At 45.5% G+C, this 26953-nt stretch overlaps 1 protein-coding gene across 1 annotated transcript in view; it reads right to left on the bottom strand.

The window, feature by feature from the left end:
* Positions 1-770: 770 nt before the first annotated feature.
* LOC119519283 (2'-5'-oligoadenylate synthase 2-like) overlaps positions 771-26953 on the bottom strand; it is a 46340-nt gene continuing 20157 nt past the window's right edge. Inside the window, 4 exon segments of the mRNA XM_037816867.1 lie at positions 771-917; positions 2495-2573; positions 9480-9644; positions 22445-22612. Of these exon segments, the coding sequence (XP_037672795.1) occupies positions 9600-9644; positions 22445-22612 (213 nt within the window). The 3' untranslated portion in view covers positions 771-917; positions 2495-2573; positions 9480-9599.

Below are 26953 nucleotides of genomic sequence, written 5' to 3'. Positions count from 1 at the left end.
GTTTTTTAAAATTGAGTGCTAATTATGTGCTAGGTACCTACATAATACTCACTAATCTTCATGACCGCCCTGAAAGGCAAACCCTGATGCTCAGAGAGGTTAGATGGCTTGCCCATGTTCCCACAGGGAGTAAATGGCAGAGCTGGGATTTGAACCCCAAACCCTGTTGCACGTCTTACAGCAACACGCTGCTTCTGTGTTTGTTGAGTGACTGACGAAGGCACCCAGCTGAGGATCTGGTATAATGTGGTCCTTAATGGCTCCTTCCAACTGGATTAATATCCAACTAGGCTGTGAACATCTTGGAGGACAAAGCCTTGTTCTGGGAACCTGGGAGAAAAGGATTTCAAGGAGGAAGAAGACCTATCTGGACTTCAAGGGGTCACTGGGGAGATGGCTTAGAACCACTGGAAAAGCCAATAAGGCAAAAAACAGTCAATCAATCATGAATTCATTTTTTTTTGTTCTCCCACCCATCATCCATCCCTCTATCACCCATCCATCCATCCATCTATCTATGCATTTATCCATGCAAGTACCCTTCCTTCCTCCCAACCTCCCTCCCTTCCTTTCTTCCCTTACCCCACCTATCCATTTATCCGTCCATCCATCCATCCAGCTAAAAAAGACTGAACCAGGTGTGGCCCATGTGCCGAGATAGAGACAACCAAAATAGCTTAGTTCCTGCCCTCTCTAGTCTCAGTCTACAGGAAAGTCAGACATGAGTCAAAGAGATATGCAAAGTGTGATTGTAAACTTTTATAGGGGCCATAAAGAAAAAGTTCAGGAAGACATGAAGGCATCTAGCAGGGGTCCGACCAGATCAGGAAGTCAAGGAAGGCTTCTCAGAGGAGGTGACATTTCAGCTGCTCCCTGAAGGATCCGTAGGTCTTACCTTGGCTAAGGAGGATGGGAGGCTTGTGGAGTGGGAGGAAGAGCATATAAAGCAGAGGAAACTGACAAATGCCAAGGCCCAGAGGAGGGAAAGAGCTTGGCTGTCAGAGGAACAGAAAGGAGGCAGGAGCAGAAATTGAGAACCGAGCAGGGGTGAGGGTGGGGCAAGATGAGGGCGGCATGTATGGCTGTGGACTTTGTGTGCCCTGGTACCAGCTTGGAATATTATCATGAGTGTGATGGGGAGGCACTGAAGGGGACTGGATGTGGCTGAATTTGTGTTTGAGAGTCTGAAAGTATCTAGACTTTATTAAGCACCTACTGTATGCCTAGCCTGGGCTAGGCAGGGGAAGAGGGGCCGTGGGAGGTGTTTTGTGGGCACGCAGAACAAGATGCATGAACTTGAGGGCCGTTCCAAAGGTCTTGTACAATTGGGTTTCAAGCCCTGGGAGGCAGATGTCTCCCCCATCCTCAACCCGGTGGAGCAGAGTGAGTAAGACTTTTCTGAGCTCTTTCTCTCCAGCCCCCTAGATTCTGGTACATGGACCATCTGTGACCTTCCCCCTTTGGCAGTTGAGAAAAAGTTCAAATGGAAAACAGGAAACAGTCACAGAGAGAAGGACTGTTTGGTTGCCTTGGGGAACTGAAAGGGGACCCCCAGAACTCAAGAGATTTCTGCTGAAAGCAGGGGACTTTCTCAGGGCTGCAGGATGAGGGTAGGGTAGGAGTGGTAAAAGGACATTTGCTGCCAGCTGAGAACTGGCAGTGGAATTAGCCAGAACTTCAGAACAGAGACAGTCCACAGCTGGCCTGGTGGGCAGGGGCTGGGCGGGCTCATGTCCAGGTGGTAGACTTGGAAGAAGCAGAGGGTGGAGGCTGGTGCCAGGCTGCCATGCAGGATCTTGCTGAATACAGATTCCTGAGCTTTGCCCTAGAAACTCAGCTTCACTGGGGTCTGGGCACGTCCCAACTGGGAGTACTGGTCTCACCCCTGGCTGCACACAAGAACCTTCTGGGGAGTGTTTGAAGAATGCCCATGCTCAAGCCCCACCCTCAGAGGTTCTGATTTAGTGGCCTGGAGGTCCGGCATTGGTAGTTTTTGGCCAATAGGTCCTTTCCCTGGGGGATTTGGGAGAGTAAAACCGAGTCAACTCATGGGTAGCTGCGCTATTATACATATTGTGAGCTCTTAGGGCCTGTTTGGGTCATCTACCCACTCATTCAGTCAGAATATGCTTATTGAGCACCTACTATGTGCCTGGCATTGTTCTAAGCACTGGGGACACAAAAGTGAACAAAACAGACAAGTTCCCTCCTAGTGCTGACGGCACAACTAAATAAGTAAAATAACCTAGTATACCATAGTGTATCATAATGCATGTCATAGTAACATAGCATATCATAAAGTATATCATAGTAACACAGTGTATCATAAGGCACTATGGAGGAAAACAAAGCCCTCTTAGGCACGGCTGGTGGGGATGTGAATCGGTGCTACCATGTTGGAAAATAGTTTGGCTTTATCTCCTAAAGCTGAGCACACACATATCCTGTGACCCAGCAATTCTACTCCAAGTGTACCCCCTGGAGAAGTTCTTACCCATTTAAAAAAGTCGTGTAGAAGAAGTTCACAGCATCTCTGTTCACAGTGGCCCATCGGAAACAACACTGATATTCATCTATGGGAGAGCACATAGATAAACTATGGTTTATTCCCACAGTGGAATATTACATGGCAGTCAAAAGGGAGGAACTATAGCTATACACAAATCACAAATACATGGAGAAAATCTCTGAAATAGAATATTTAATAAAGCATGTCTCATTATATAAACATGATAGCTTTTTTGTAACATTGAAGGCAACTAAAATTACATATTATGTGTGTATATATATATATATATATATATATATATATATATATATACCACACACATGCAATAATGAACTATATAAAAGAGAAAATAAGGGAAGAATACAGGATTCAGGTTTCAGGATGAGGTGGGGGCCGTGTGTGGGACAGGGGAAACCATATGACTATTAGATGCAGGTAGTTGTCAAGTTCTAGCTTTTGTTTTGGGTGGCAATTTCACAGGTGTTTATTGCATTATCAAAATTAAGTAATTAATTAAAAGCTGATGAGAGTGGGCTATGAACCAAGGATTATGATCAGCCCACTTTTTGGTGAATCAAGGTTAAAGGCAAAAAGCCAGCCAGCAGGGAAGGGGCCGTGAACATCCTGGGGCGCGGGGGAGTTTCCCACTTTCAGTCACAGGTCAGGGTAGCTGCTGCTAGGGTGACGTTTGAGGAAACACCCCAAGGAGGGAGGTGGTGAACTCTGCAGGCCCCTGGAGGAAAAGAGTCCCAAGTAAAGGGCACAGCCAACGTGCAGGCTGGGGTGGGGGGGAGTGAGCTGGGCATCTCTGGGAATGGCAGGGAGGTCAGTGGGCGGGAGAGGAGTGGGTACAGGCTCCTGGGGAGGAATGATGCAAGGGAGGGAGAGAGAGAGGGAGAGAGGGGAGAGGAAGGGAGGTGGAGAGCGAGGGAGAGAGAGGGCGGTGGGGTGAGGGGAAAAGGAGGAAACCTCTGGGTTCCCCGAGGGGTCCAGCCCAGAGGCTGAGTCTGGGCTTCTCAGCCCTTAGATCCACTGTTCATGTTTCCTTGGGCCCCAGGAGGCACCCTAGAGTCCCTGAGGGGGTTTACCTGGGTTTCCATTACTTGCAAACGTGATGAGTCCTACCTGATGAAATCCCTCACCTGTGATCCTGGTTGGGTTTCCTGAGGAGTGAGTGCAGATGGGAGATGGACGCTGATGCAGTAAAAACCCACCTGGAGAAGGGAGGGACCCAGGCTAGCCTGGGAGGGGGGCATGGAATGCTAAGAATACAATCCACTGAGGGCTTACTGTGTATCAGGGATTTTATCAGTTCCTTTAACCTCCCCACCAACCCCATGAGGTATCACTACAGATGTTACAGGTGAGGAAGCCGAGGCCCAGAGAGTTTAAGGCACTTGCCCAGTGGCATGCAGTGTCAGGCAGTGCTGAAATCCCCCAGGTCTGGCTGACCCTTGGCTAAGAGGTCTCTGATCCATTTCTGTTGGGGTGTCCCTTCTTTGTGGGCCTCAGTTTTTCTTCTCTGTAATGTGGGGCAGGTGAGTACTTGTCACCTGTCCCTTCTTCTCCAGCCCCCTGTGGGCAGCTAGGTGAGGTGGGCTGCCCCACGCAGGACCCACTGCGCCCCTAGGATAAGGGGAAGGGACCCAGAAAAAGAACAGGGCTTAGAATCAGGTGTGACTGGAGACATGGCAGGAATGGGAGCTTTTTTGTCCGTCTACAAATCTCAAGCTTTTGTCCAATGGGGGCCGTGGAAATGAAATGGGAGTGGGTGCAGAGCGCCCCCTGGTGGCCTCTCTTGGGCCACCGTCCTCTTGCTGGAGGGATTTCCAGGTACGTTTGCTCCCGGCCATTCAGGGAGGGCTAATCGTTTACCTGGCACCTGGCACCTGGCACTCACTTGCTGTCATTTAGTCCTCCCATTAGCCCGATGGTGAAAGTGTTAGCCTTGCCCACATTTTACAAATGGGGACACTGAGGTTCAAAGGGACAGGTAAACTCAGTGTCACCTAGCAGGTGAGTGTTAGGTCTGTAAAGGGCTTGAACCTGTCTGATGCTCAACCCAGGGGGCTAACGGCTATCCTGTAGGTGCCCATGAGGACACCTGGTACTTATGGCGCGTTCTCCCTGTGCCGGCGCCGTCTCAGCTCTTTACGGAGCGGTGCTTTAACTGATTTAATCTTCAGAACAACCACATGCGATCCATACTATTATTCTCTCATTTTCCAGGTGAGGAAATGGAGGAACTGAAAACTCAAGGTACCAGCCCAAGGTCATATGGCTACTAAGCGGCAGTGCCAGGATTGAGCCCAGGATCCTATTCTGCCTTCAAATGGGCACATGTAGCTTCAAGCAAATCCCACCCACGAAAATCCACATTTCCCCCAAGGTAGAAATGAGGAGGGGTTTTTGCTTCAATAAAAGCATCACCACTATGACTGTTCTGACTGCACAGATGCTGTACAGTTGGCAAAGGACGTTCACATGTCTAGTGGGTTGAATCCTCAGGCCATCTTTGTCAAGGATGTACTAGTTTTGAGTACAAGAGGGCTTATAACTGACCCCAGATGATCTCTGGCTTCCCAGGGGCTGGGACTCCAACCAGGTCTCCCAAGGAACACCCAGCCATTTGCATCAGTTTGAATTCTGGCTCCCTTCCTTTTTTCTGCTTAATTTTATATTTTAAATTAATTTCAGACTTATAGAGATGTCGCAAAGAGTATGATGAATTCTTGTATACCCTTCTCCCAGATTGCTCAAATGTTAACATTTTGTCCTATTTGCTTTATCCTTCTCTCTCTGTGATTTTTTTTTTTTTGTGAAACATTTGAGAACAAGTTGAAGACATGATGTCCTCTTACCCCTAAAGACTTCAGTGTGTTTTTCCTAATAACAAGGACGCTTCTTTACCTAATCACAGAACAATTATGAAAATCAGGAAATTGATACAATACATTACCTACTCTACAGCCCTTATTCAGATTTTGCCAGTTGTCCCAGTTGCTTCTATACATAGCACAAGAAAATCCAGGCTCACACATAGCATTTAGGCAATGTTGGATGGTTCGTCCCAGCCAAGCCGCATGATGTATGAGCGAGCCCAGTCGAGATCAGCAGAATGGCTCAGCTGGCCCATAGATATATGAGAAATAATAAACGGTTGTTGCTGTAGATCACCATCTGGGGTGGTTTTCCATGTTGCAATAAAACTGATACAGCAGGTACATTAATCAGTATGCTCTGGGCAGCAAGTAACAGAAATCCAATTAAGAGTGGCTTATATCATAGGGACACTTAATCTTTACTTCACAAGGGGTCTTGAAAGCAGATCCAAGAAGGCCTAGTGGCCCATCAAAGCCATCAAGGCTATTCCAGTCTTCTGCTTTCTCATCCTTGACAGGTTGGTATTTCAGCCTTAGCACTGTCACCTCAAGGTCACAAGATGGCTGCTGAAGCTCCAGAAATCTCCTCAGACAACAGCATCCCAAGCAGGAGGGGAGAAAGAAGACAAAAAAGGTCTTTTCCTTACCCACTTCCCTCTTAATAGGAAGACAGTCATCCCAGACTCTCTTGGTAGATGTCCTTTTATGTTTTATTGGCCAAAACTGGGTTACATGCTCACATCTAGACCAATCACTGGCAAGGAAAACAGGATGCCAGGATTGGTTTAGACCAATCAAAGTTCACCTTCTGGGGCTGGGTGGATTTGGCGGAGCAAGGAAATAGGGAGGAATGACTACTGAGTGGGCAACCAGCAGTGCTGGCACGCAATTAATGCTGGTTAAATATTTGAGGAGTGAATAAATGGATGACTGAACTTTGGTGGAGGCAAAAGTCCCATAAAAGAAGATGAGCAGGTAGAGGGTTGGCTTCGGTCTCCTTAGCAGGATTAGCTTCCGTGCCAGCTTGCCCAGTGCCCTTGACGGTTAACAGGCTGTCTGGGGAACATCACCTGGTCAGGTATCACATTTCACTCATTGGCGCTGTCTCAAAAAATACCATTTTTACTCATCACTACTTTGCAATGATGATAGTCATTCGATTGGACTCCTGGTTTTAACAAATGCCCGAGGGCTGGATGGATGGGGGGGGGCCTGAGGAGCTGTGGTGGAGGGTATGCATGTGCTCAGCCCTTTGAGGTCTCCCGGGATGTGGATAGGGCTGGCCAGCTCCATGGGGGGCCAGGAATGCTTTGGAGGTTTCTTATCACTCAAGGGAGAATCCTTTTGTTTCTGATCACCCATGGCTCTTGGAACCTCTTTCCTGCGCATGGTCTAGAGTGGTGAACTAGCATGAGATAGGCAGAGGCTCGCCGAAAGCCAGCTGTGCCAGTCTGAATGTATTATGTCCCCCAAAACGCCTTTATCGTTGATGTAATCTTGTGTGGGCAGATGTATCGGTGTTCAATGGATTGCAATTCTTTGAGTGTCTCCATGGAGATGCGACCCACCCAACTGTGGGTGATGACTCTGACTGGATGGTTTCCATGGAGGTGTGGCCCCACCCATTCAGCATAAGCCTTGATTAGTTTACTGGAGCACTATATAAGCTCAGACAGAAGGAGTGAGCTTGCTACAGCCAAGAGGGACACTTTGAAGAATGCACAGAAGCTGAGAGAGGAGCTGCAGATGAGAGACAGTTTGAAGACAGCTGTTGAAAGCAGACTCTTGCTCTGGAGAAGCTAAGAGAGGACAAATGCCCCAAGAGCAACTAAGAGTGACATTTTTGAGGAACTGCAGCCTAGAGAGGAATGTCCTGGGAGAAAGCCATTTTGAAACCAGAACTCTGGATGCCAGCCATGTGCCTTCCCAGCTAACAGAGGTTTTCTGGACACCATTGGCCATCCTCCAATGAAGATACCCGACTGTTGATGACTTACCTGGGACACTTTATGGCCTTAAGACTGTAACTTTGTAACCAAATAAACCCCCTTTATAAATCCATTTCTGGTGTTTTGCATTCTGGCAGCATTAGCTAACTAGAATACCAGGCTTTCAGAAGTCCATATAATTAAGGAGCTTAACGCTTGGACTCTGGAAGCCAGGAGCCTAGGGTAGCCTTTTGCCAGGCTGCATACTTGCTGAAGACTCTTGGGCAAGGGACCTGACCTTGCTGGGCCTTGGTTTCCTCATTTGTTCAATGGGAATGATGACATCCAACCTGGAGGGCCCTTCTGGGGACTTCAGTACCACGAGGCACCCATCACAGAGCTTGGCGCAAGGGAAGCGAGTGCCCCATCGATAGTTGCGGCTTCTCCCATGCCCTCACCTGGGCAGGCTGCAGCCATCCCGCCTCGCTCAGCCTTACCCTGCAGCTGCAGTGGATGCCCGGGAAGAGCTTGGCCAGTCTTCAAAATCAGGCTGAGCAGTGAAGCATGTACTGCCCATTAGCAGGGACGTTGTGACTCAGAGCCACTTAGGAATAGCAGGACCGGGCAGTGCCCTGGAATGAGGTTTGCTGATGAAGTTTCTGTCTCGGCACTTGGCCGTGTCTGGGCTGTTTACCGCAGGAGGCTCAGAGACGCAGCGAGAGCAGGGAGGAGAGGAGGGACTTCGGGCCTTGCCTGCAAAGGCAGACTGAAGATAGTGGGGGTCCCCAGCATCCAGCCAGTGGGGGCCAGGGTCTCCTACTGTGGGGATTTGTGGGAAGCATGGGAATGGGCAATTAAGCTGCTCCGAGCCTCAGTTTCCCCTCCGTCATTTGGAGATGAAAATAGCTACCTTGTAGGTAAGAATCAAATAAGGTCGGCTGCTACTGGGCTCTCCTTCCTGGACAGAGCACGCAGAGCTGAGCCTGGCTTGGCCTGGCCTGAACAAAGAATGGGGCGGGGGTGCAGTCAGGTGTATTTAGTGCACCAGGATTTCTCAAGAGCTCTTGAGAAGAGTCAGCGCTCTGAGCTAGCACTGAGCCTGACTCGGACCTGGGAAGTTCAGCTGGGTGGGAGCTATGCCTGGGGAGGGGGTGGAGTGTGTACTCTGGAGAGAACAGTGGTGTTGGGTTGGGAGCGGGTGCATGGATTTGGTGGCCGCAGCACTGGGAGGAGACAGGCCTCAGTTCCTGGAGGAGGCCCCTGGGGGGAGCTGGGAGAGCTGAGGAAGGACACTGGGTACCCGGCCCCATTAAGAGGCAGGTGCTAGCTCTGCATCAGGGGCTTGCCATGGCATGGAGGACCCCTGCTTGTACTTCATGCTCTTGGAGTGTTGGCCTTTGGGCCTCCAGGCCAGATGGACATTGCAGCTATAGACATGATGGCATGTTCAAGGCTAAGTAAGAGAGACTTGGGTGGTGGCAGCAAGCTTCTCCCTCTTATCAGGGAAACAGAAGTATTCTAAAGCCCCCCAGAAGGCTTCCCTTTAAGCCCCAGCGGCCAGCACTGAAACCCAGGGCCACTCGAATCTGTGAAAGAGGGTAGTAAGAGCCTCAATTTTTCAGTCTGTGCATGAGCAGCAGCAAGGGAGAAGGAAGTGGGAATGGCAGTCGCCTCAGCCACGCTAACCCCACTGGCACCCTTGGGTCCATCCACCATGTCTTCCTTCCTCTGAACTTCCACTGGGCACTCTGGGCTCTCGGCTCCTGCTTGGCATCTGCTAGCTGTCAGCAATGCCAGGCCCAGGTTTGTGGGCTGTGGCCTGTGCAGTCACCCAGGGCCCCGCACGCAGAAGTGCGCTTGGTCTACTGCCCGTCTTCACAGTTTTGAAACTCTTAATGAGTTTTTAAACTAGGGCCCTGCATTTTAATTTTGCACTGAGCCCTACAAATTATGGAGGTGGTGGTGGCTCCTGCTAATCGGTGCTAAGGTGGGTGGTTTCTACAAGTCCAGGGATCCTTAGTTTTCTGTACATTCATAGTCTTGGGGAAGCAAAAGATCTTGAGATGCAAAATCATTCACCAATAAACTGACCGTTATAAAATTAGTGTAAATTCCAAGTCATGAGAAGGCTGATCTCCAGCTTAGAAGCAGCTCACTCACATGGTTGGTAGGTTTCGATTCCTCTTGGGTGGTTGCATGGAGGGCCCCTGTTTCTTAACTGGCTGTTGACCAGAGGCCACCCTTGGTCCCTCACCATGGGGGCCTCTCCTTTAGGGCAGCTCACAACACGGCAGCTTCCATCAGCAGAGCAACCAAGGGAGAAGGCTACAGAGAGGGTGAGAGCAAGATGGAAGTCAGTCTTCTATGACCCAATGTTGGAAGTGACAGCCCATCACTTTTGCCTATTCTATTTATTAGAAGAGAGTCCCTAGGTACAGCCCACCCACAAGGCGAGGGGCTTACAGTGGGGTGTGAACACTGGGAGCCACTTTAGAAGCACCATCTGACAGTTGCAATGAAAAGCCACGTGGTCATCTGTTCTCAAATGCTTAATCATATCCTTGGGCCTTTGTTAGAATGAAGATTCCTGGGTCTTAACTCCCAGAGATTCTAAATTGGGGCAGAGGCCAAAAATCTGTGTTCTTTACAAGCACGCTAAGGGTTGATTTAGGAGGTCCAATCATTCACCAGTAAACTGACTGCTATAAAATTAGTGCATGTTCAAGGCCACGAGAAGGCTGATCTCCAGCTTAGAAGCAGCTCCCTCACATGGTAGGTAGGTTTCTCATGGGCTGTTGGAAAAACCATGTTCACTGGGAGAATCTCACAGACTACAGGGTACCCTGCCCAGGGCTAATCCAATTGAGATACAAACAACAGTACCCTCCTTTGTGCTCGTGGGAGACAGTTTTAGAAAGCTATAAACAAAGTTTATCGGAATTCCAACAGAAACAAATGTTTCCCAAGTCTGAAATTCTGGTCCCTCATCCATGCCCCTGAAACAATGGTTTTACACCATTATTTTTGTGATTTAACATGCTCAATCTCAGATTTATACACATAAAAATGCCTATAGAGATACTGATTTATGATCCCATATACTGCTTGGTTATATATCAAAATTGTTTGATTTAACAATTTCAGACTTAGAGAAAAATTGCAAAATAATATTAAAAAATGTCCCAATACCCTTCACCCAGATTGCCCAACTGTTAGGATTTTGCAATATTTGCTTTATTTACACCCCTAAGTCCTGGCTCTCTTTCTCTCTCCAGACCTTTTGAGAGTGGTTGAAGAAATAATGTCCCTTGACCTATAAATTCTTCTCTGTGTATTTCCTAAAGGGAAGAACATTCTCTTACATAACCACAGTATGATGATCAAAATCAGGATATTAATACTGATACGATGCTACCTGTCTAACCCACCAATATCATATAAAGCTCTCAACAAAATCCTTTATGCTGAAAGTAAGTCCAGGATGATACGTGGCCATCAGCTACCCAGTGTCTGTTATCTCTTCTAATCTGTAATAGCTGCCTAGTTTTCTTTGTCATGATTTCTACATTTTTGAAAAGGACAGGCCTGTTATTTTGTAGAATGACCCTCAATTTGGATTTTTATGATTTTTCCTTGGGATTAGATTCAGGTTATATATTTTTGGTAAAAATACAGGAGTGATGTATCCTTCTTGGTGCATGTATCAGGAGGCACATAATATCAATTTGTGCCACTACTGGTGATGCTAGCTTGATCATTTAGTGAAAATAAATGCTAAGTTTCTCTACTGTAAAATCACTATTTCTTTCTTTGTAATAAGTGTAGGAAGATGATGCAAATACTGGTTACTTCTCAAACTTTTATCCATTAAATTTAGCATCGATTGATCATTTTTGCCTCTCACAGTTATTACTATGATGGTTACCAAATAGTGATTATCAAATTTCTTCATTCTTTCTATATTTATTAGTTGCTTTTTACTACAAGGAAAACATTTGTTTTTCTGATTGATCCATATCAGCATGGATTCATGAATTCTTATTTTGTTCCATGGACTGCAATTCTTTATTATTATTTATTTTGATGTTCAAGTTGTTCCCATTAGGCTAGTGGGAACTCTTTCAGGTTGGCTTGTGTGTCCTTTGACATGTCCCCATCGTTCTTCAAGCACATCCTTACTTTCCGGAATAAGATGCTCCAGGCTCATTTTGTACTTTCCCTGCCCCAGCTGGGTGAGCAGCCATTTCTTCAAGAATCCCTGGTTCCTTTAGTGGAGAATGATATTTAGAAACCAAGAACTGGGTGCTCTGTGTGCAGTCCTTGCTTCTATACTCTCTTAGCAGATGGTGCTAGGAAATAGATGCATGTGTGTGTATCTGTGTGTGTGTGTATGTGTGTACCCCCACATCTGTATCTATTTCAGTATCTACCTATCTATATTAAGAACAATGGATCCACACTGACACATCTGATTCCAGTCCAACAGCCCAGGGTTCATTCTATCTCTTCCCATTTCTTTCTTTGTAACTCACCTGCCTGCCATCATTCACAAATGTATGTAAGTTTTGGAATTGCTAACCCAAGCTATGAGAAAAAAACAGCACATTGGGTTCAAAAGTTACCTGAGTTAGTTCTCTTTCCCCTCCTTCAGGGTTACTCATTTGAAACATGGTTTGATCCGTTTGTTTTTGTTTGTATTTCATTTTAGAGTTTTCCTCCTACTTTTGTCCTCATTTCTTTGAGTATGTGGAAATTAATGTGGTTCCAAAAGTCAAAACTGCACAAGAAAGTATAATCAGAGTACCCCCCCCCCCAAATTCCTTCTATCCTTTCCATCCTATTTCCACCCGTTCCCTGAGGTAACCAATTTCAGTAGTCTCCGGTTTATTCTTCCTGTGTTTCCTTTTGTACAAATAAGACTAATGTCTATTTCCTTGTTTTCCCTTCTTTCTCACACAAAAGGTAGCATGCTATAGGCACCCTTTACATTTTGCTTTTTTTACTTAACAGTGTCTTCTGAAAATCACTCCAGTTTATATAATTTCTTACGGATATTTCCTGTTCTTCTTTCTTCTTCTCCTTCGTCTCCAAGTCTTCCTCTCCACTTCCCCTTCTCCTCCTCCTCCATCTTCTACTCTTCCTGACTTTTCACTTTCTCTTCCTCCTTCTTATAGCCACTCCTCGTCCAATGTACTGTAGTTTGTTCAACCATGTACATATTACTACATTTTAGATATTCTCTAATTTCAGTTTGTGTTTCTACTTTCACCCAATAATTATTTAATAGAAAGATGAAAAATTTTTAGGTGGAAGGATCTTTTAAAAACTTTGTTAGCAAATTCTACTTTTATTGCATTATGATCAGAGAGTGGTGTCTGCAAGATTTCTCCTTTATGGGGCTTTAGGTTTTCTTTGTGACCTGTGATAAAGTTTTGCACATTTTCCGTGTGTATTATCTAGGGGTAAAATTCAATATACATCCCTAAGGTCTATCTTACTGATACACTGTTGTTCTTTTATTTCCGTACTTTCTTTAGTCCACTTGCTCTGTCTTGCCCTGAGAATGTTCCGGTCAAATGTCTTGTTATCAGCAGGTTTCCACGTTGTGAGAATGAGATTAAGTTTAGCTTTCACACAGGACAGGTGTGCCTAGCAGGGTGGGGCAGTTAAGGGATTGGTAGAAGGTTAAAAAGACAAACTGTAATCCACAGTCAGTCCCCCTGCTTATCTGCCCACTACTCACAGTCAGTCCCCCTGCTTATCCGCCCACTATCCACAGTCAGTCCCCCTGCTTATCCGCCCACTATCTACTATCCTTGCAGGGTGGAGCCTCGGAATAGAGGTTCTCAAAATAGCCTCATAACTTGTTACCAAACTAGCCCAGACTGGCTCTTAAGAGGCCTGGGCATACCCATTATAGTCAGGGGTGGAGATTTGTTCCAATGGTTCATAATGTTGCAAATTTGTGGGGGAAACCTATTTCAAATGTTTCCAATTTGCGTGGCTAGTTAGGCTTGTCGAATAGAATGTAACCTCTGGAGTATCCAGCCAATGGAGAAACAGGGGAGGGACTTGCAGTTAGGTGTAGGGAATAAATACTGCTGAATCTATTGTTCTGTGCGCCAACCCCCACATTTGGTTGGGCACGGGTTCTTGCAAGACCGTGAATAAATTCTTTTCTTCTCCACAATCGGGTGAGCGTTTGTTCCTTTTTAGGAACAGTGCTTGTTTCTCACAACATCTCCTTATTTCTTTGGGTATTTTGCTTTATAAGATGGTTGCTATGCTGTTATTGTTACGATGAGTGATTTTTTTGGAAATGTAACTGTGGCGTTACCAATGGTATTGATGAAACAGCTGAAAGCTGATTTGTCTGACGGAGTCACGTGTAAAAAGGCTGGTCATGTTCATGCCTTAACAAATGACAGCTACAGTTAAAATTCTTTGTCATGGTGTCTCTCTCACCAGACTGCTCTCCTTGCCTAATTTATTCATCTCTGCACACCCAGCAGGCTGCACAGCTCATAGTAAGCCCTAAAGCCACTGCGCCATAAATGTAGACTCAAATAAACACAGCAGTTTAGGTTTCCCCACGCTGGACCATGCTTGCACTGTTTGCCCAAAAAGCTGGCCGCTGAGTAAGGTGTTCACATACTTAAGAAAGCCATTGGGATCCTGTTTCACAAAGCGTCAGCCTCCTCTTATACAAGGAATCTTATCACAGATGACTCGTTCCTCTGTGTGTGTTTGTGGAGTACCCCCTAACGTCAGCTCCCCTCCTTTCATTTTCTTGGTTCCTCCAACATCACAGAGCAGCATTTATTTTCAAATGCTCTGTATCTGCAGATGGAGCGTCATCAAGCATGCCTCCTCTTTTTTTTTCATCTATAGTAGCAGCAGCCTTTCACTGATTTGGTGGACAAGTAGTTCAAGGCTTGCAAAGTGCTCTGAGTTCCAGTGCCCCAGGGCGCCTTTCCCTTCCCTGAGCCAAGCCATGCTGCTTGATTTCTTCCTGTACCAGCTGTTTTCTTCCTGTAATCACAGAGAGCCCCTTTCCATCTCCCTGTCCTCACTGCAGCCTACTCATCCTGCCCTCCAAGCCCCAGAGGAGCTGGGTTCCTTAGCATGGAACCAATGGTTTGTTACACTTGGTGGTGTTTGCTTTTTTTTTTTTTTCTTTCAATAATTAGAAAAGTTGTAGGTTTACAGAAAAATCATGCCTAGAATACAGAGTTCCCATGTTTTATCACCCTATTATTAACACTTTGCATTAGTGTGGTACTGATGAGAGAACATGGTTATAATGGTACTATTAACTATAGCCCATCATTTACATTAGGGTTCACTGTTCGTGTTGCACAGTCCTATGTTTTTAAAACTTTTTATTCTAGCAACATATATACATCCTAAGATTTCCCCTTTTAACCACATTCAAATATATAATTTAGTGCTATTAATTGCATTCACAATGTTGTGCTACCATCACCACCATCGATTGCCAAAACTTGTCTATGACACCAAATAGAGACTCTGTACAATTTAAGCATTAACTCCCCATTCCCAACAGCCACGCCTGCCCCTGGTAACCTATATCCTAGTTTCCGACTATGAATGTTCTTATTCTAGATATTTCATATAAACGGAATATTTGTCCTTCTGTGCCTGGCTTCTTTGACTCAGCATCATGTTTACAAGGTTCATCCATGTTGTAGCACGCATCAGAACTTCACTCCTTCACAGAGCTGAAGAACGCTCCCTTGTGTGCATACACCACATTCTGTTTATCCATGTATCTGTTGACGGACACGTGGGTAGCTTCCATCTTTTGGCCATTGTGAATAACGCTACTATGAACACCATAGACAAGTATCTGTTTGCGTCCCTGCTTTCAGTCCTCTTGGGTGTGCACCCGGGAGTGGGACTGCCGGGTCAAATGGCAATTCTACATTTAACTTTTTGAGGAACCGCCAAACTTTCCAGTGGCTGCACCGTTTTGCATCCCCTCCCTTGGGCAGTGATTGAGGAGGGTTCAATTTCTTCATACCCTCAACACTTATTTTCTGTTTTTAAAACAACGAGGTTATTTAAATTTAAAGTAACTGAAATTAAGTAAAATTAAAATTCAGTTCTTTAGGCCCACGGCTGCCTTTCAAGTGCTCAACAGCCAAGGTGGCTGGTGGCTGCCATGCTGGACAGTGCTGGCCTCCGATATCCCAGAAAATCCCACTGGACAGCGTCACCTTTGAGCCCATGCCCGTGGCATCCTCGGGGCTCTGCTTGGTTGTCTGTGTCTCACTGAGTTTTGCGAGTGTTCTAGTTTGCTAATGCTGCTGGAATGCAAAACACCAGAAATGGATTGGCTTTTATAAAGGGGGTTTATTTGGTTACAAAGTTACAGTCTTAAGGCCATAAAGTGTCCAAGGTAAGGCATCAACAATCAGGTACCTTCACTGGAGGATGGCCAATGGTGTCCAGAAAATCTCTGTTAGCTGGGAAGGCATGTGGCTGGCATCTGCTCAAAAGTTCTGGTTTCAAAATGGCTTTCTCCCAGGATGCTCCTCTCTAGGCTGCAGTTCCTCTTCAAAATGTCACTCCTAGTTGCTCTTGGGGTGTTTGTCCTCTCTTAGCTTTTCCAGAACAAGAGTCTGCTTTCAACGGCCGTCTTCAAACTGTTTCTCATCTGCAGCTCCTCTCTCAGCTTCTGTGCTTTCTTCAAAGTGTCCCTCTTGGCTGTAGCAAGCTCACTCCTTCTGTCTGAGCTTATATAGTGCTCCAGTGAACTAATTCAGACCCACCCTGAATGGGTGGGGTCACACCTCCATGGAAACTATCCAATCAGAGTCATCACCCACAGTTGGGTGGGTCGCATCTCCATGGAAACACTCAAAGAATCACAATCTAATCAACACTGATATGTCTGCCCACACAAGATTACATCAAAGATCATGGTGTTTTGGGGGGACATAATACATTCAAACCCGCACAGTGAGGAACAAAGGAGCTGGGGTCTCCTGGGCATCTGGCACATGCGGAGAACTTAGGAAATGGCAGCTGCTGGTTTTATCATTCAACAACCCACACAGAGGTACTTCTGGGCGGCTGGAACAGTAGGGTTAGAGGCATCATTTGATTTGGTCCTCTAACTCTCAACTTAGTCATTGTCCTCAAAGAAGTACATTGCAGCTGGACTTATTTTGGACAAGTGACCCTAATCAAATATCTGGCACAATATTTTCAAAGAGCCACCCTTTTGAGAGAGGAGGCAAATAGTACCACATTTTATTTGACCTTCTAAGAGCCTTCTGTTGGCTAACCTCTCAGGATAGGCGTCAGAGGCTATATTCATGAATCCAAGGTGTATTCCATTTCTGCTCTTGAGGAACTTAAAATCTAGAATAAACGCACTACACCCAATCATGCAGTACATTTAGCACTTTAGTAACTGGGTAAACTAATACGAGCATCAGTCCTTGTTCTGGTTGCCTTGTTCTGGTTCTAGCTGTGTCTCAGGTTTCTACATGAGTCACCTATAGAACAATGAGCTCCTCTTTGGCAACCACTGAGATGTCAGTTGATTATTGGTATGATTGTTAGATTAGAAACCCCCTTCCTCCCAACCAACAGTGTCTGGAAGTAGACTTTTTTTGCAAATATGTCCAAAACCAGAGATGCCAGGTTTTCCTGGAAAGTGCATCACTCAGAAGATCGAGAAGGACCTAAAGGAGGTGGGGTTTGCACAGGCACTGGAGATGTGGGTGCATGTCCACAAAGGAAGGGGGGTACGGGCATTCCAGGTGTGACGGGCTGAACTGTGGCCCTCCAAAGATATGTTCAAGTCCTAAGCCCCGGTCACGTGAATGTGACCTTATTTGGAAATAGAGTATTTTTTTTTTAATTAGAGAAGTTGTAGTTGTACAGAAATAACATGCAGAAAATACATAGTTCCCATATTATTATTACCACCTTGCAGAAATAGGGTCTTTGAAGAAATGATTAGCTAAGATGAAGCCAAACGGGATTAAGGTGGGCCCTAAATCCAATATGACTGGTGTCCCTATAAGAAGAGGAGACTCTGGACATGCAGACAGATACGGGGAGAAGGCCAGGAGACAGCGAGGCAGAGAATGAAGTGCTGCAGCTTCAACCAAGGAGTGCCAAGGACGGTGGGCAAGGACCCGAAGGGGCAAGGAAGGCTCCTCCCTGAGAGCCCTGGGAGAGGCCGCGGCTCTGCAGACACCTTGAGTTTGGACCTCTGGCCTCCAGGACTATGAGAGAAGACACTTCTGTTGCTTTAAGCCACCCAATTTGGGGTACCTTGTTACGGCAGCCCTAGGGAACGAAACACCAGGTGAACAGAAAGCGCGGGCAAGTCCTTGGAATGCGTGTGCAGGAGATGCTCATATTTGGTTAATGATTCAGCATCCCGGGGTCCTCTTCCTTTAAGGCCCTGGTGCCACAACAGGGGGACAGATGAGTCATGCAGAAGAAAGTGCTGAAATAGACCCAATAACAGGGAATTTTGCGTATGATAAAGGCGGCACATCTTACCTGGGAAAGTGGTAAGGGCTTAAGGCAACTGGCCAGACATGTGGAAATAAAATAAAGCTGGATTTCCACCTAATTTCTTACACCAAGAATCAGACAGAAAATGTAAGAATTGAAACTATTAAAATACTACAAGTGGAGACCTTTCTAAGCATGACATAAAATCCAAAGGAAAAGAATGAACAATCTAACTACTAGAATTTATAAACAAAGATATTAGGGGAAAATGTCTGCAACACTAGTCCGAAAGCCTAAATTATTAAACACGGAAAGCATCTGCACAAGTCATTAACCAAAAGAGGGCAAGGCAGAGAACTGGACAAAGGACATGAAGAGGCGGTTAATAGAAGGATAAATGCAAACAAGTACCAAATCTTTGATACGATGCTAGACACAGATCTTTTCTTGTGCATAATGACCTTGACAATTTTGAGAAGGACTGATTGGGCATTTTGTATAATGTACCTCAGTTTGGGTTTGTCTGATTTTCTTCCTCCTGGTTAGACTGGAGTGATGGATTTTTGCAGAGGTGAGTTGTTTTTTAAACATTTTACCACCTAATTTTGCATCTCTAAAAAACAGATTTGGGTTTTGCTTGTATGAGCAGAATCATACAGTTTGTGTTTTTTGTTTGTAGTACTTTTGCACCTAATATATATATTTTTAAGGTTTATTCATGTTGCGTGTGGCTGAAGTTCATTCACTTTCTCATCCCATTATGTGACTATGCCACAACTTACTTATCCATTCTGTTTATCAACATACGGGTTGTTTGCAGTTTGGGGCTATTACCAGTGTTCTGTGTCACTGTGCCAGGCTCCTTTCCTGTTGGTCCCGCAACTCACAGGTGGCCATATAATTTATTGCACAAACTAGGACACTTAGGAGTGAAACAGGGCACTACAGAACCTTATGTCAAGACAGGTGGTGTAAACTGTGATTGTCCTGGACACACGAGGACATGCGGCTGCTGGCCGGTTGCCCCCCTTCTCCACTGGGGACCAGCAGCCCCAAGCCTGGGAAGCAGAGTCGGGTGATCCGCCAAGAACTTGAGCCTCAGGCGTCCAGACAGAGGCTGGGCATGACAATAACTGTGATCACGGAGTAGATGAGGCTGATTCTCCAAGGGGCCCAGCCCCCTCGCCGCTTACCGCCTGGTGAGACAGGTGCTGCCGGACCAAATTACCACCAAGTTAAGGCTTAAAACAGCATGTGCTTATTAGCTCAGTGTTCTGCGGGTCTGGGGTCCGGTAGGCTCGTCTGGTCTCACTGCCCCAGGTCCCCGAGGCCATCATCACTGTGACAGTGGGCTGTGCTCCCTCCTGGAGGCTCTGGGGAGGAGCCGCTTCCAGGCTCATGCCAGCTGTTTACAGAATTCAGTTCCGTGCAGTTGTGGGGCAGAGGTTCCTGCTTTCTTGCTGGCTGTTGGCGGGGGTTTGTTTGCAGCTTCACAAGGACCCCACATTCCATGATTCGTGGTCCCCTTCATCTTTAAGCCAGCAGCAGCTGTTTAGGTCCCTCTCTTGCCTCTTTGGGGGACTCTAACTTCAGCTGGGGAAAGATGTTCTCTGTTTTTAGGGACACATGATTAAACTGAGCCCACCTGAATAATACAGGAAACGCCACATCTCAAGGTCTATGAGCTTATTCACTTCTGCTAAATTCCTTTTGCCATGGAAAGTAACAAAGTCACAGGTCCAAGGGATTAAGGAAAAGACATCTTTTTTTTTTAAATTCATTTTTCTTGAGATATATTCACATACCACGCAGTCATATAAAACGAAGCGTACATTAAATTGTTCACAGTACCATTATATAGTTGTGCATTCATCAACAAAATTAATTTTTGACATTTTCATTACCACACACACAAAAATAATAAGAATAAAAATTAAAGTGAAAAAGAGCAATTGAAGTAAAAAAGGAACACTGGATACCTTTGTCTGTTTGTTTGTTTGTTTCCTTCCCCTATTTTTCTACTCATCCATCCATAAACTAGACAAAGGGGAGTGTGGTCCCTATGGTTTTCCCAATCCCATTGTCACCCCTCATAAGCTACATTTTTATACAATTGTCTTCGAGATTCATGGGTTCTGGGTTGTAGTTTGATAGTTTCAGGTATCCACCACCAGCTACCCCAATTCTTTAGAACCTAAAAAGGGTTGTCTAAAGTGTGCATAAGAGTGCCCACCAGAGTGACCTCTTGGCTCCTTTTGGAATCTCCCCGCCACTGTAACTTATTTCATTTCCTTTCACATCCCCCTTTTGGTCAAGAAGATGTTCTCCGTCCCACGATGCCAGGTCTACATTCCTGCCCGGGAGTCATATTCCACGTTGCCAGGGAGATTCACTCCCCTGGGTGTCTGATCCCACGTAGGGGGGAGGGCAGTGATTTCACCTTTCAAGTTGGCTTAGCTAGAGAGAGAGGGCCACATCTGAGCAACAAAGAGGCATTCGGGAGGAGGCTCTTAGGCATAATTATAGGGAGGCCTAGCCTCTCCTTTGCAGCAACAGGAAAAGACATTTTTTTTGAGAGAGGGATATTCGTTTCCTGGGGTTGCTATAACAAAGTACCATCAAATTGCGTGGCTTAAACAACAGAAATGTCTTCTCATGTGGTTCTGACCATAAGTTCCAAAATCAGGGTGTGGGCAGGGCACACTCTCTCTGCAGGCTCTAGGGAAGGATCATGTCTTGCCTTTTCCAGGTTCTGGATGTCACTGGCAGTCATTCGTTCCTAAGGACCCCCACAGGAAGCCCACAGGAGAGAAAGCCTCCTTCACCTTTTCCTCGTCTGAGGTTCACCCCAGGCCCCGATGCCTATGAATAGAATTGATGGACAGTAACTTCTTACCTGCTCTCATTTGAGCAAATTCAGCAGAAACCCTCCAGCACGCAGGCTCAGGGTAATCCTTTTATCCACAAACACAGTCCGCTGCTCAATCTCTCCCCAAACTCCTCCTGGGCCATTGGCCACTTGCCACGTGAAGTCCTGCTTCTAAATTATTGCTTAGCTCCTTTGAGGTAAGTGGGGATCTCGTTGCTGGGGCAACCAGGAGTGGAGTAGGGGCCTCGGAGCTTGACCTTTCACTCTACTTAACCGGATTCTTGCTGTGCTCTTGGCTCATTTCACTTTTGTGGTTGTAAGAATGCACACAATCCCACATTTCCATCCTGGTTTCTCCTTATTTTTCATTCTTTTTATGATGTCTGTCTGGTCTACACATCTGCTCCTGAGTTTGCTAATTCAATTCCTTTTGTTTCTTACAGCCAACGTTGGAGCCGTTTCTTCCTCCTTACTGCAGGTCTGGCCTCGGAACGCCCCTGCTGACCCATAGCTTCCACTCACCGGGGTGCCTCGCTGTGACGGCTGGGAATGCACAGGCTGGTGTCTTCTGAAGGACGGCTGGACTGGTTCATTCCTTGCTGTTCATATGGTGTCCACCACGGATGTCTGATGCTTGTCTTTTCCTGCTCCCCTGGCCTCCCCTTGCCCCTAGATAGTTCCATAGATCCCTTGAGTCTCCGTCCCATCCTTCCATCTGTCTTTTGATACCTGCAGGCCTTTGTGCAGAAGGCAGTATCTGTGGAACTTTGATGGGAACGCCACGATCAGGTTCTCCAGATCTTGCCCTGACCGTATCAATGGGAACTAAACACAATTTTGAAAATCCCTTCTCTCTCTCACAGAGTCTAACTTTCTGGCTTACTGAGATGCTAAAAGTTCTATTTTGTTAGCCACAAGTTGGGAATTCTCTTTGCATATCCTCTGTAACAAAACCTAGTCTTTCCCCCGGTAGATGGATGATTCGGGATAGCTTGGGAGAGGGCCATGTCCTTGGGAAGGCACACAAGAGAAGTCTACTAATAGTTTTACGAAGCTCTTACCTCTGTTCAACATAAAATACACTGATATTACACCCAGCTCAGACTATGCCTCAACAAATATTAATTTCTGTATTATAATTATTGCTTTGACTGGGTCGTCCCACCAAGGGTTGGCTTGGTCTTGTTATGGAATTAACGGATCTGAAGGCTGGTGCTTCCGAGGGTGGTTCCTTGTGGCTTGTCTGCTTTTTGTTTGGCCTCCTGGGGCATCTTGCCCCTGGCGTGAGTCCTACTCTGGAGCACAGCCCTCAGGATGGTTGGTGCTCCCACCTGGAAGGTTAGGTACGTGTCTTCATGGCCCTAGTGGGTCAGTCCCATCTGATACCCAAACCTCAAGCATAAAACAAGAAGGCCAATATCTTGGAGAGCAAGAAATGAAACTTTCTTCCTAGCATCATACTCAGAAAACTGATGGCATGAAGGGTAGTTGAGCATGCAACATGCTGGCTGTCAGGTTGGGCATCTTTTTTCCACAGTGGCCTGACTGCACTGGGCGCCCCACTGCAGCGCTTAGTAGGGACTGTGAGCCCACAGTAGGGCAGAGGACTGTGCCAGGATCAGGGCTGTGGACAGCCTCTGCCTCGTGCTGCTCTCTCTAGCAGTCTCTGCTGACCTTCTCTACACTCCTGCCATTCTCCTGAAGATGCAGATAAGATCTTCTACTTTCTCAGTTTTTTTTGTGGTGACCTTACCTGGGATGAGCTGTGCTTGCCTGACTTGTTTCTCATGGCCAAGTTCGTCCAATCTGTAATTGCCGAATTCCTGCCCCAAATGCTCCAGTATGTGGCTCGCAGTGATCCTCTTCTGACATGCGGCCATCTGCCGCGAGGGAAATCACAGCCCACAGAGGTGCCGACTGCCTGCATTTGTGATCACATAAACCAACATCTCAATTATCATCTCTGGAGTCACCTTGTGAACTTTCTATTTTTTCCTGTTTTCTTTATTTTGGAAATTTTCACACATACACAAAAATAGAGAGAGAAATATAATAACCCCCCATATATCCTTCACTAGATTCAACAGTTGCTTCAGCTCTTATTTTTGCTGTTGTTATTTCTGGAGTATTTTAAAGTGAATAGCAAGTATACACCTCAGAAGGCATCTCTAAAAAATATGGACATTTTCTTATATAACCACAATGCTATTATCACACTGACAAATTTAACCATAATTCCTTGCTGTCATCTAACACCTAGTCCATGTTCAGATTTCCCTAATGGCTTAAAAAAAGACTTTTTATGGTTGATTTGTTTGAACTGGGATCCAAACGAGGTCCACACATTGCATTTTGCAGTGACAAATATCAAGTCTACTTTAATTTAGCGCAATCCCTTTTTCTCCATCCTTTTTTTGTTGTTGTTTATGCCACTGACTTTATGAAGAAACCATAAAGTCTCCCAAACCAAGACTTTCTGGACCTTGTAGTCGTAATTTCAAAAGGATCAGTTTCCTTATAGAACAGAGGTCTACAATTCCAGTCCACGGGCCAAATCCAGCCTGACATCTCTTTTGGTCAATAAGTTTTATTGGAACGTAATGACTACGGCATCTTTCTCCTCACAATGCAGAGCTGAGTAGTTATGACAGACTGGGTGGCCTGCAGAGTCGAAAATGTTTACTATCTGGTCCTTTAATTGGTCCTGCCCTGCTGTAGAACGTCCTGGATTCTAGATTTCTTTGTTTACATCCTTGTGGTATCATTTGTTTCTTAATTCCCCTATATTTCCTGTAAACTTAAAGTTAGTGCCACAGGCTTGATTAAATTCGGGCTCTAGTTGTATATGTATAAATACGCATTTATATGTGTATACGTGTGTCTGTATGTGTGTATATGTATATATACACATATATACACACACACAGTTTTTGATTTGTTAAGAATCCTTAGTGGCGGTGCTGCGTGATCCATGCTGCCTTGTCCCAGGAGGCACACCATGTCCGGTTGTCTCTCTCTTATCGATGCTAAGATTAAACTGTGGATTCTGTCGGAGGCAGCCTGACCACACCCTCTATTTTAGAGCTCCCCAATAGCATGTCATCCAGTGGTTTCATCCAGTGATAATCTCAGCCTGAATCATTTATTTCATCAGAGCTTGCAAAATGATGACATTTCTAATTAGTCATCCTTCTACATTTATTAAGTAGAATTCTTCTATTAAAAATTTTAAAAATTCCCTTGTAAGTTACAGCTGTTTGTTTATCCTCAAATACAGATTGTACAGGAAAGGCAGGAGTCTTTAATTCATCCTATTCATTGCCATTAATTGTAAACTTTCTGGAGAAAGGGTTGGTCATCCATTGGATGACCAATGACAACAAGTTTCCTGATGACCGTGAACTCTTTCTTCTCTTAATGAACTTAAATGTCTACTGAGCGCCTGGATGTGCTGAGAAGACACTTGTGAAAAATAATGAAATGGTCCCTCCTTGCCTTTGTGTGGCTTTGAGTTGCTCACTTCAGTCTTACTGATCTAAGACCATTATGTACACATCACTTAGCACATGATCAAAACTGTCCTTCATCCCTCTATAGGGGAGATAGGATGAAGTATCGTAGTTCCTCTACCTACACCATAAGCCATGAGAGGATGGGGACAGTGTCTTAGACTTTTCTGCTTCTTGTTTTCCTGTCTATGTATCTAGCACAGGTTTGGGTATCTAGATGGGTCTAGTAACTAGCTGTATATACTGAGTAGATGTGTGCCTGGAGTCTCCATTCTTTCACTCTTCAACCTCAAGTCACGTCTATTTTTTTCACCCTCATCCTGGTCAAAAGTGTTGGTATATGTGGTCTGGTAGTAACAACTGTTTCAGTGTGGTTATTTGAGGTTAAAACGTTAAGACTTTGTGGTGGCTTGGAGTTATGCACCCTAGAAAAACACGTTCTTAATCTTTATTGCTGTGGGTGTGAGCTCATTATAAATAGGACCTTTTGATGAGGATACTTCACTTAAGTTGGGGCCAGGTTGAATCAGGATAGGTCTTAATCCTATTAAGACACATACACAGAGAAAGCCACGGGCAGAAGCCGGTAGCCAACAGAACTCAGATGCCAGGAGAGTCCGCCATGGGCACTGCCATGGGTTTGAAAAGCCAAGGATCAAGGATCACCAGCAGTCAGCCTCAACGCCACAGTCTTCTGGGAGAAAGCATCGCCTCGGTGATGCCTTGATTTTGCACTCCTCTTAGCTCCAAAACGGTGAGCCAATAAATGCCCATTCTTTAAGCCAACCCATTGGATGGTATTTGTTTTAGCAGCCAGGAAACTAAAACAGACCTTCAAATGTCTTTGAAGCTAAAGCCAGAGGGAAATGCCTTTAGATTTGGCGAGAAGATACTGCTGGGTAAGGGGACAAAGCTAGGTCAGAAGGAAAAGGATGGATGGGCAATAAAACGGCAGTTTGTCCTCTAGAACTCTGGAGAGTTTGATTGTATAAGGAAGGGGTTAGCTAATACTGGCTCAGAAGGAGACCTCTGAATCTGCAAGGGCAGAAAGGGTTGTGTGTTGGGAGAGGAAGAGATTGGGGGGGGATGTGAGAGAGGATTATGAGGCAAGACCATGGGGTTATGGGTCCCAAGGTGCAAGTAAAGGCCTTCACTTTGGAGACACGGAGAGGTGCCTTTTCTAAGATTTGAAGGAAAAGGGAGGCACTAATTGGAAAAATACAGAATATTGACAGAAACACAGGACACGTAAAGCTGGACGAGAGCAAATATTTTAATAAAGTAGGACACCACAGAGAGAGGTTCTGCAAGGACAAGACTTCATGGACCCTGTAGTTGTGATTTGAAAAGGATTCAAAGAAGCAAGGGAAGGAGTAAAAGAAATAATGGGATCAGGGCTACCAATTTACATGGGGAGCAGATTCTTAACAAGCAATTGCCAAATCCATAAAATCAGAAACTGGAATGTAGGTTACCAGAGCTGACATGGGGGTAGGGAATGAGGAGTTAATGCTTAAATTGTAGTTTCTATTAGGGTTGATTGTAAAGTTTTGGTAATGGATGGTGGTGATGGGAGGAGGACATTGTAAATGTAACAGCATTGAATTATATATTTGAATATGGTTAAAAGGGGAAATTTTAGGTTGTATATATATTACTAGGGTAAAAATTTAAAAGAAAAACAAACATAAGACTGTACAACACAGCAAACCCAGTTGTAAATGATGAACTATAGTTAACAGTACAATTATAACAATGTTCTTTCATGAATTATAACAAATGAAGCACACTAATGCAAGTGTCAATAATGGGGTGGTATATGGGAACTCCACAGGTTATGCATGATTTTCTGTAAACCTGCAATTTCTCTAAAAAAAAAAAGGGGGGGGGAGCACTTGCAAGATGACCTCGAAGTTTCTTTGTACATTATTATTCCAGGGTCCTATGACTTCTGAATGAGAAGATCTCATAGACAATAGAATGCATCCTAGCTCTACAACTTCCTGGTGTCTGCACTGCTGGGAAGAAAGACATATATGTAAGAGAACGATGCTTCCTAAGCAGTTAAAACCGTTGGGTAAAAGGGCCAGAAGGGAGAGAAGGAGTGGGGGGAGAGGGAGAGAGGGAGAGACGGAGAGAGGGAGAGGGAGAGAAGAAGAAGGGGAGAGAGAGAGAGGGAGAGAGAGAATGAAATGTATTGAGGAGGGTAATTATTGCCAGAGATAATTTTTTTTCTGTCCTTACAAATAGTGAGACTCTCAGTAACAGGAGCTAACGCCAGAGGAAGGTGTTCGCTCCTTTAAAGCGGTGGTTCTCAAAGGGGGTGAATTTGCTCCCCCAGAAGACAGGGGACATTTTTAACTGTCACAACCTGGTGGCATCTAGTAGATGGAGACCCGGGATGCTGCTAAACAGGCTCCAATGCACAGGACAGTCACCTACAACAAAGAAATATCTGCCCCAAATGTCAGCAGTGCTGCAGTTAAGAAAGCCTGCTGTAAAGCAACACAGGTGGTGAGAACCAAAGAACCTCTGAGAGGAGGAGTGGCTTGGACAGGTGTGGCCAACACTGCTGGTTCACAATCATCTTCACCCCCTTCTTTGTAGTCACCTTCAAGTTAAGGGTGACCACAAGGCAGTTCTAGGCAACAAAATGTAAGGGAATTTGCTGGATGAGGCTTCTAATAAAATCCCTCGGGTATCGTCCCCCTTTCTGTTCCCTCCGACTGGAAAGTGAACGTGGTGCCAAAGCC

Source organism: Choloepus didactylus, chromosome 23 (genome assembly GCF_015220235.1).
Source record: "Choloepus didactylus isolate mChoDid1 chromosome 23, mChoDid1.pri, whole genome shotgun sequence".
Lineage (NCBI taxonomy): Eukaryota > Metazoa > Chordata > Mammalia > Pilosa > Megalonychidae > Choloepus > Choloepus didactylus.
This window is presented reverse-complemented; position numbering and strand designations above follow the sequence as displayed.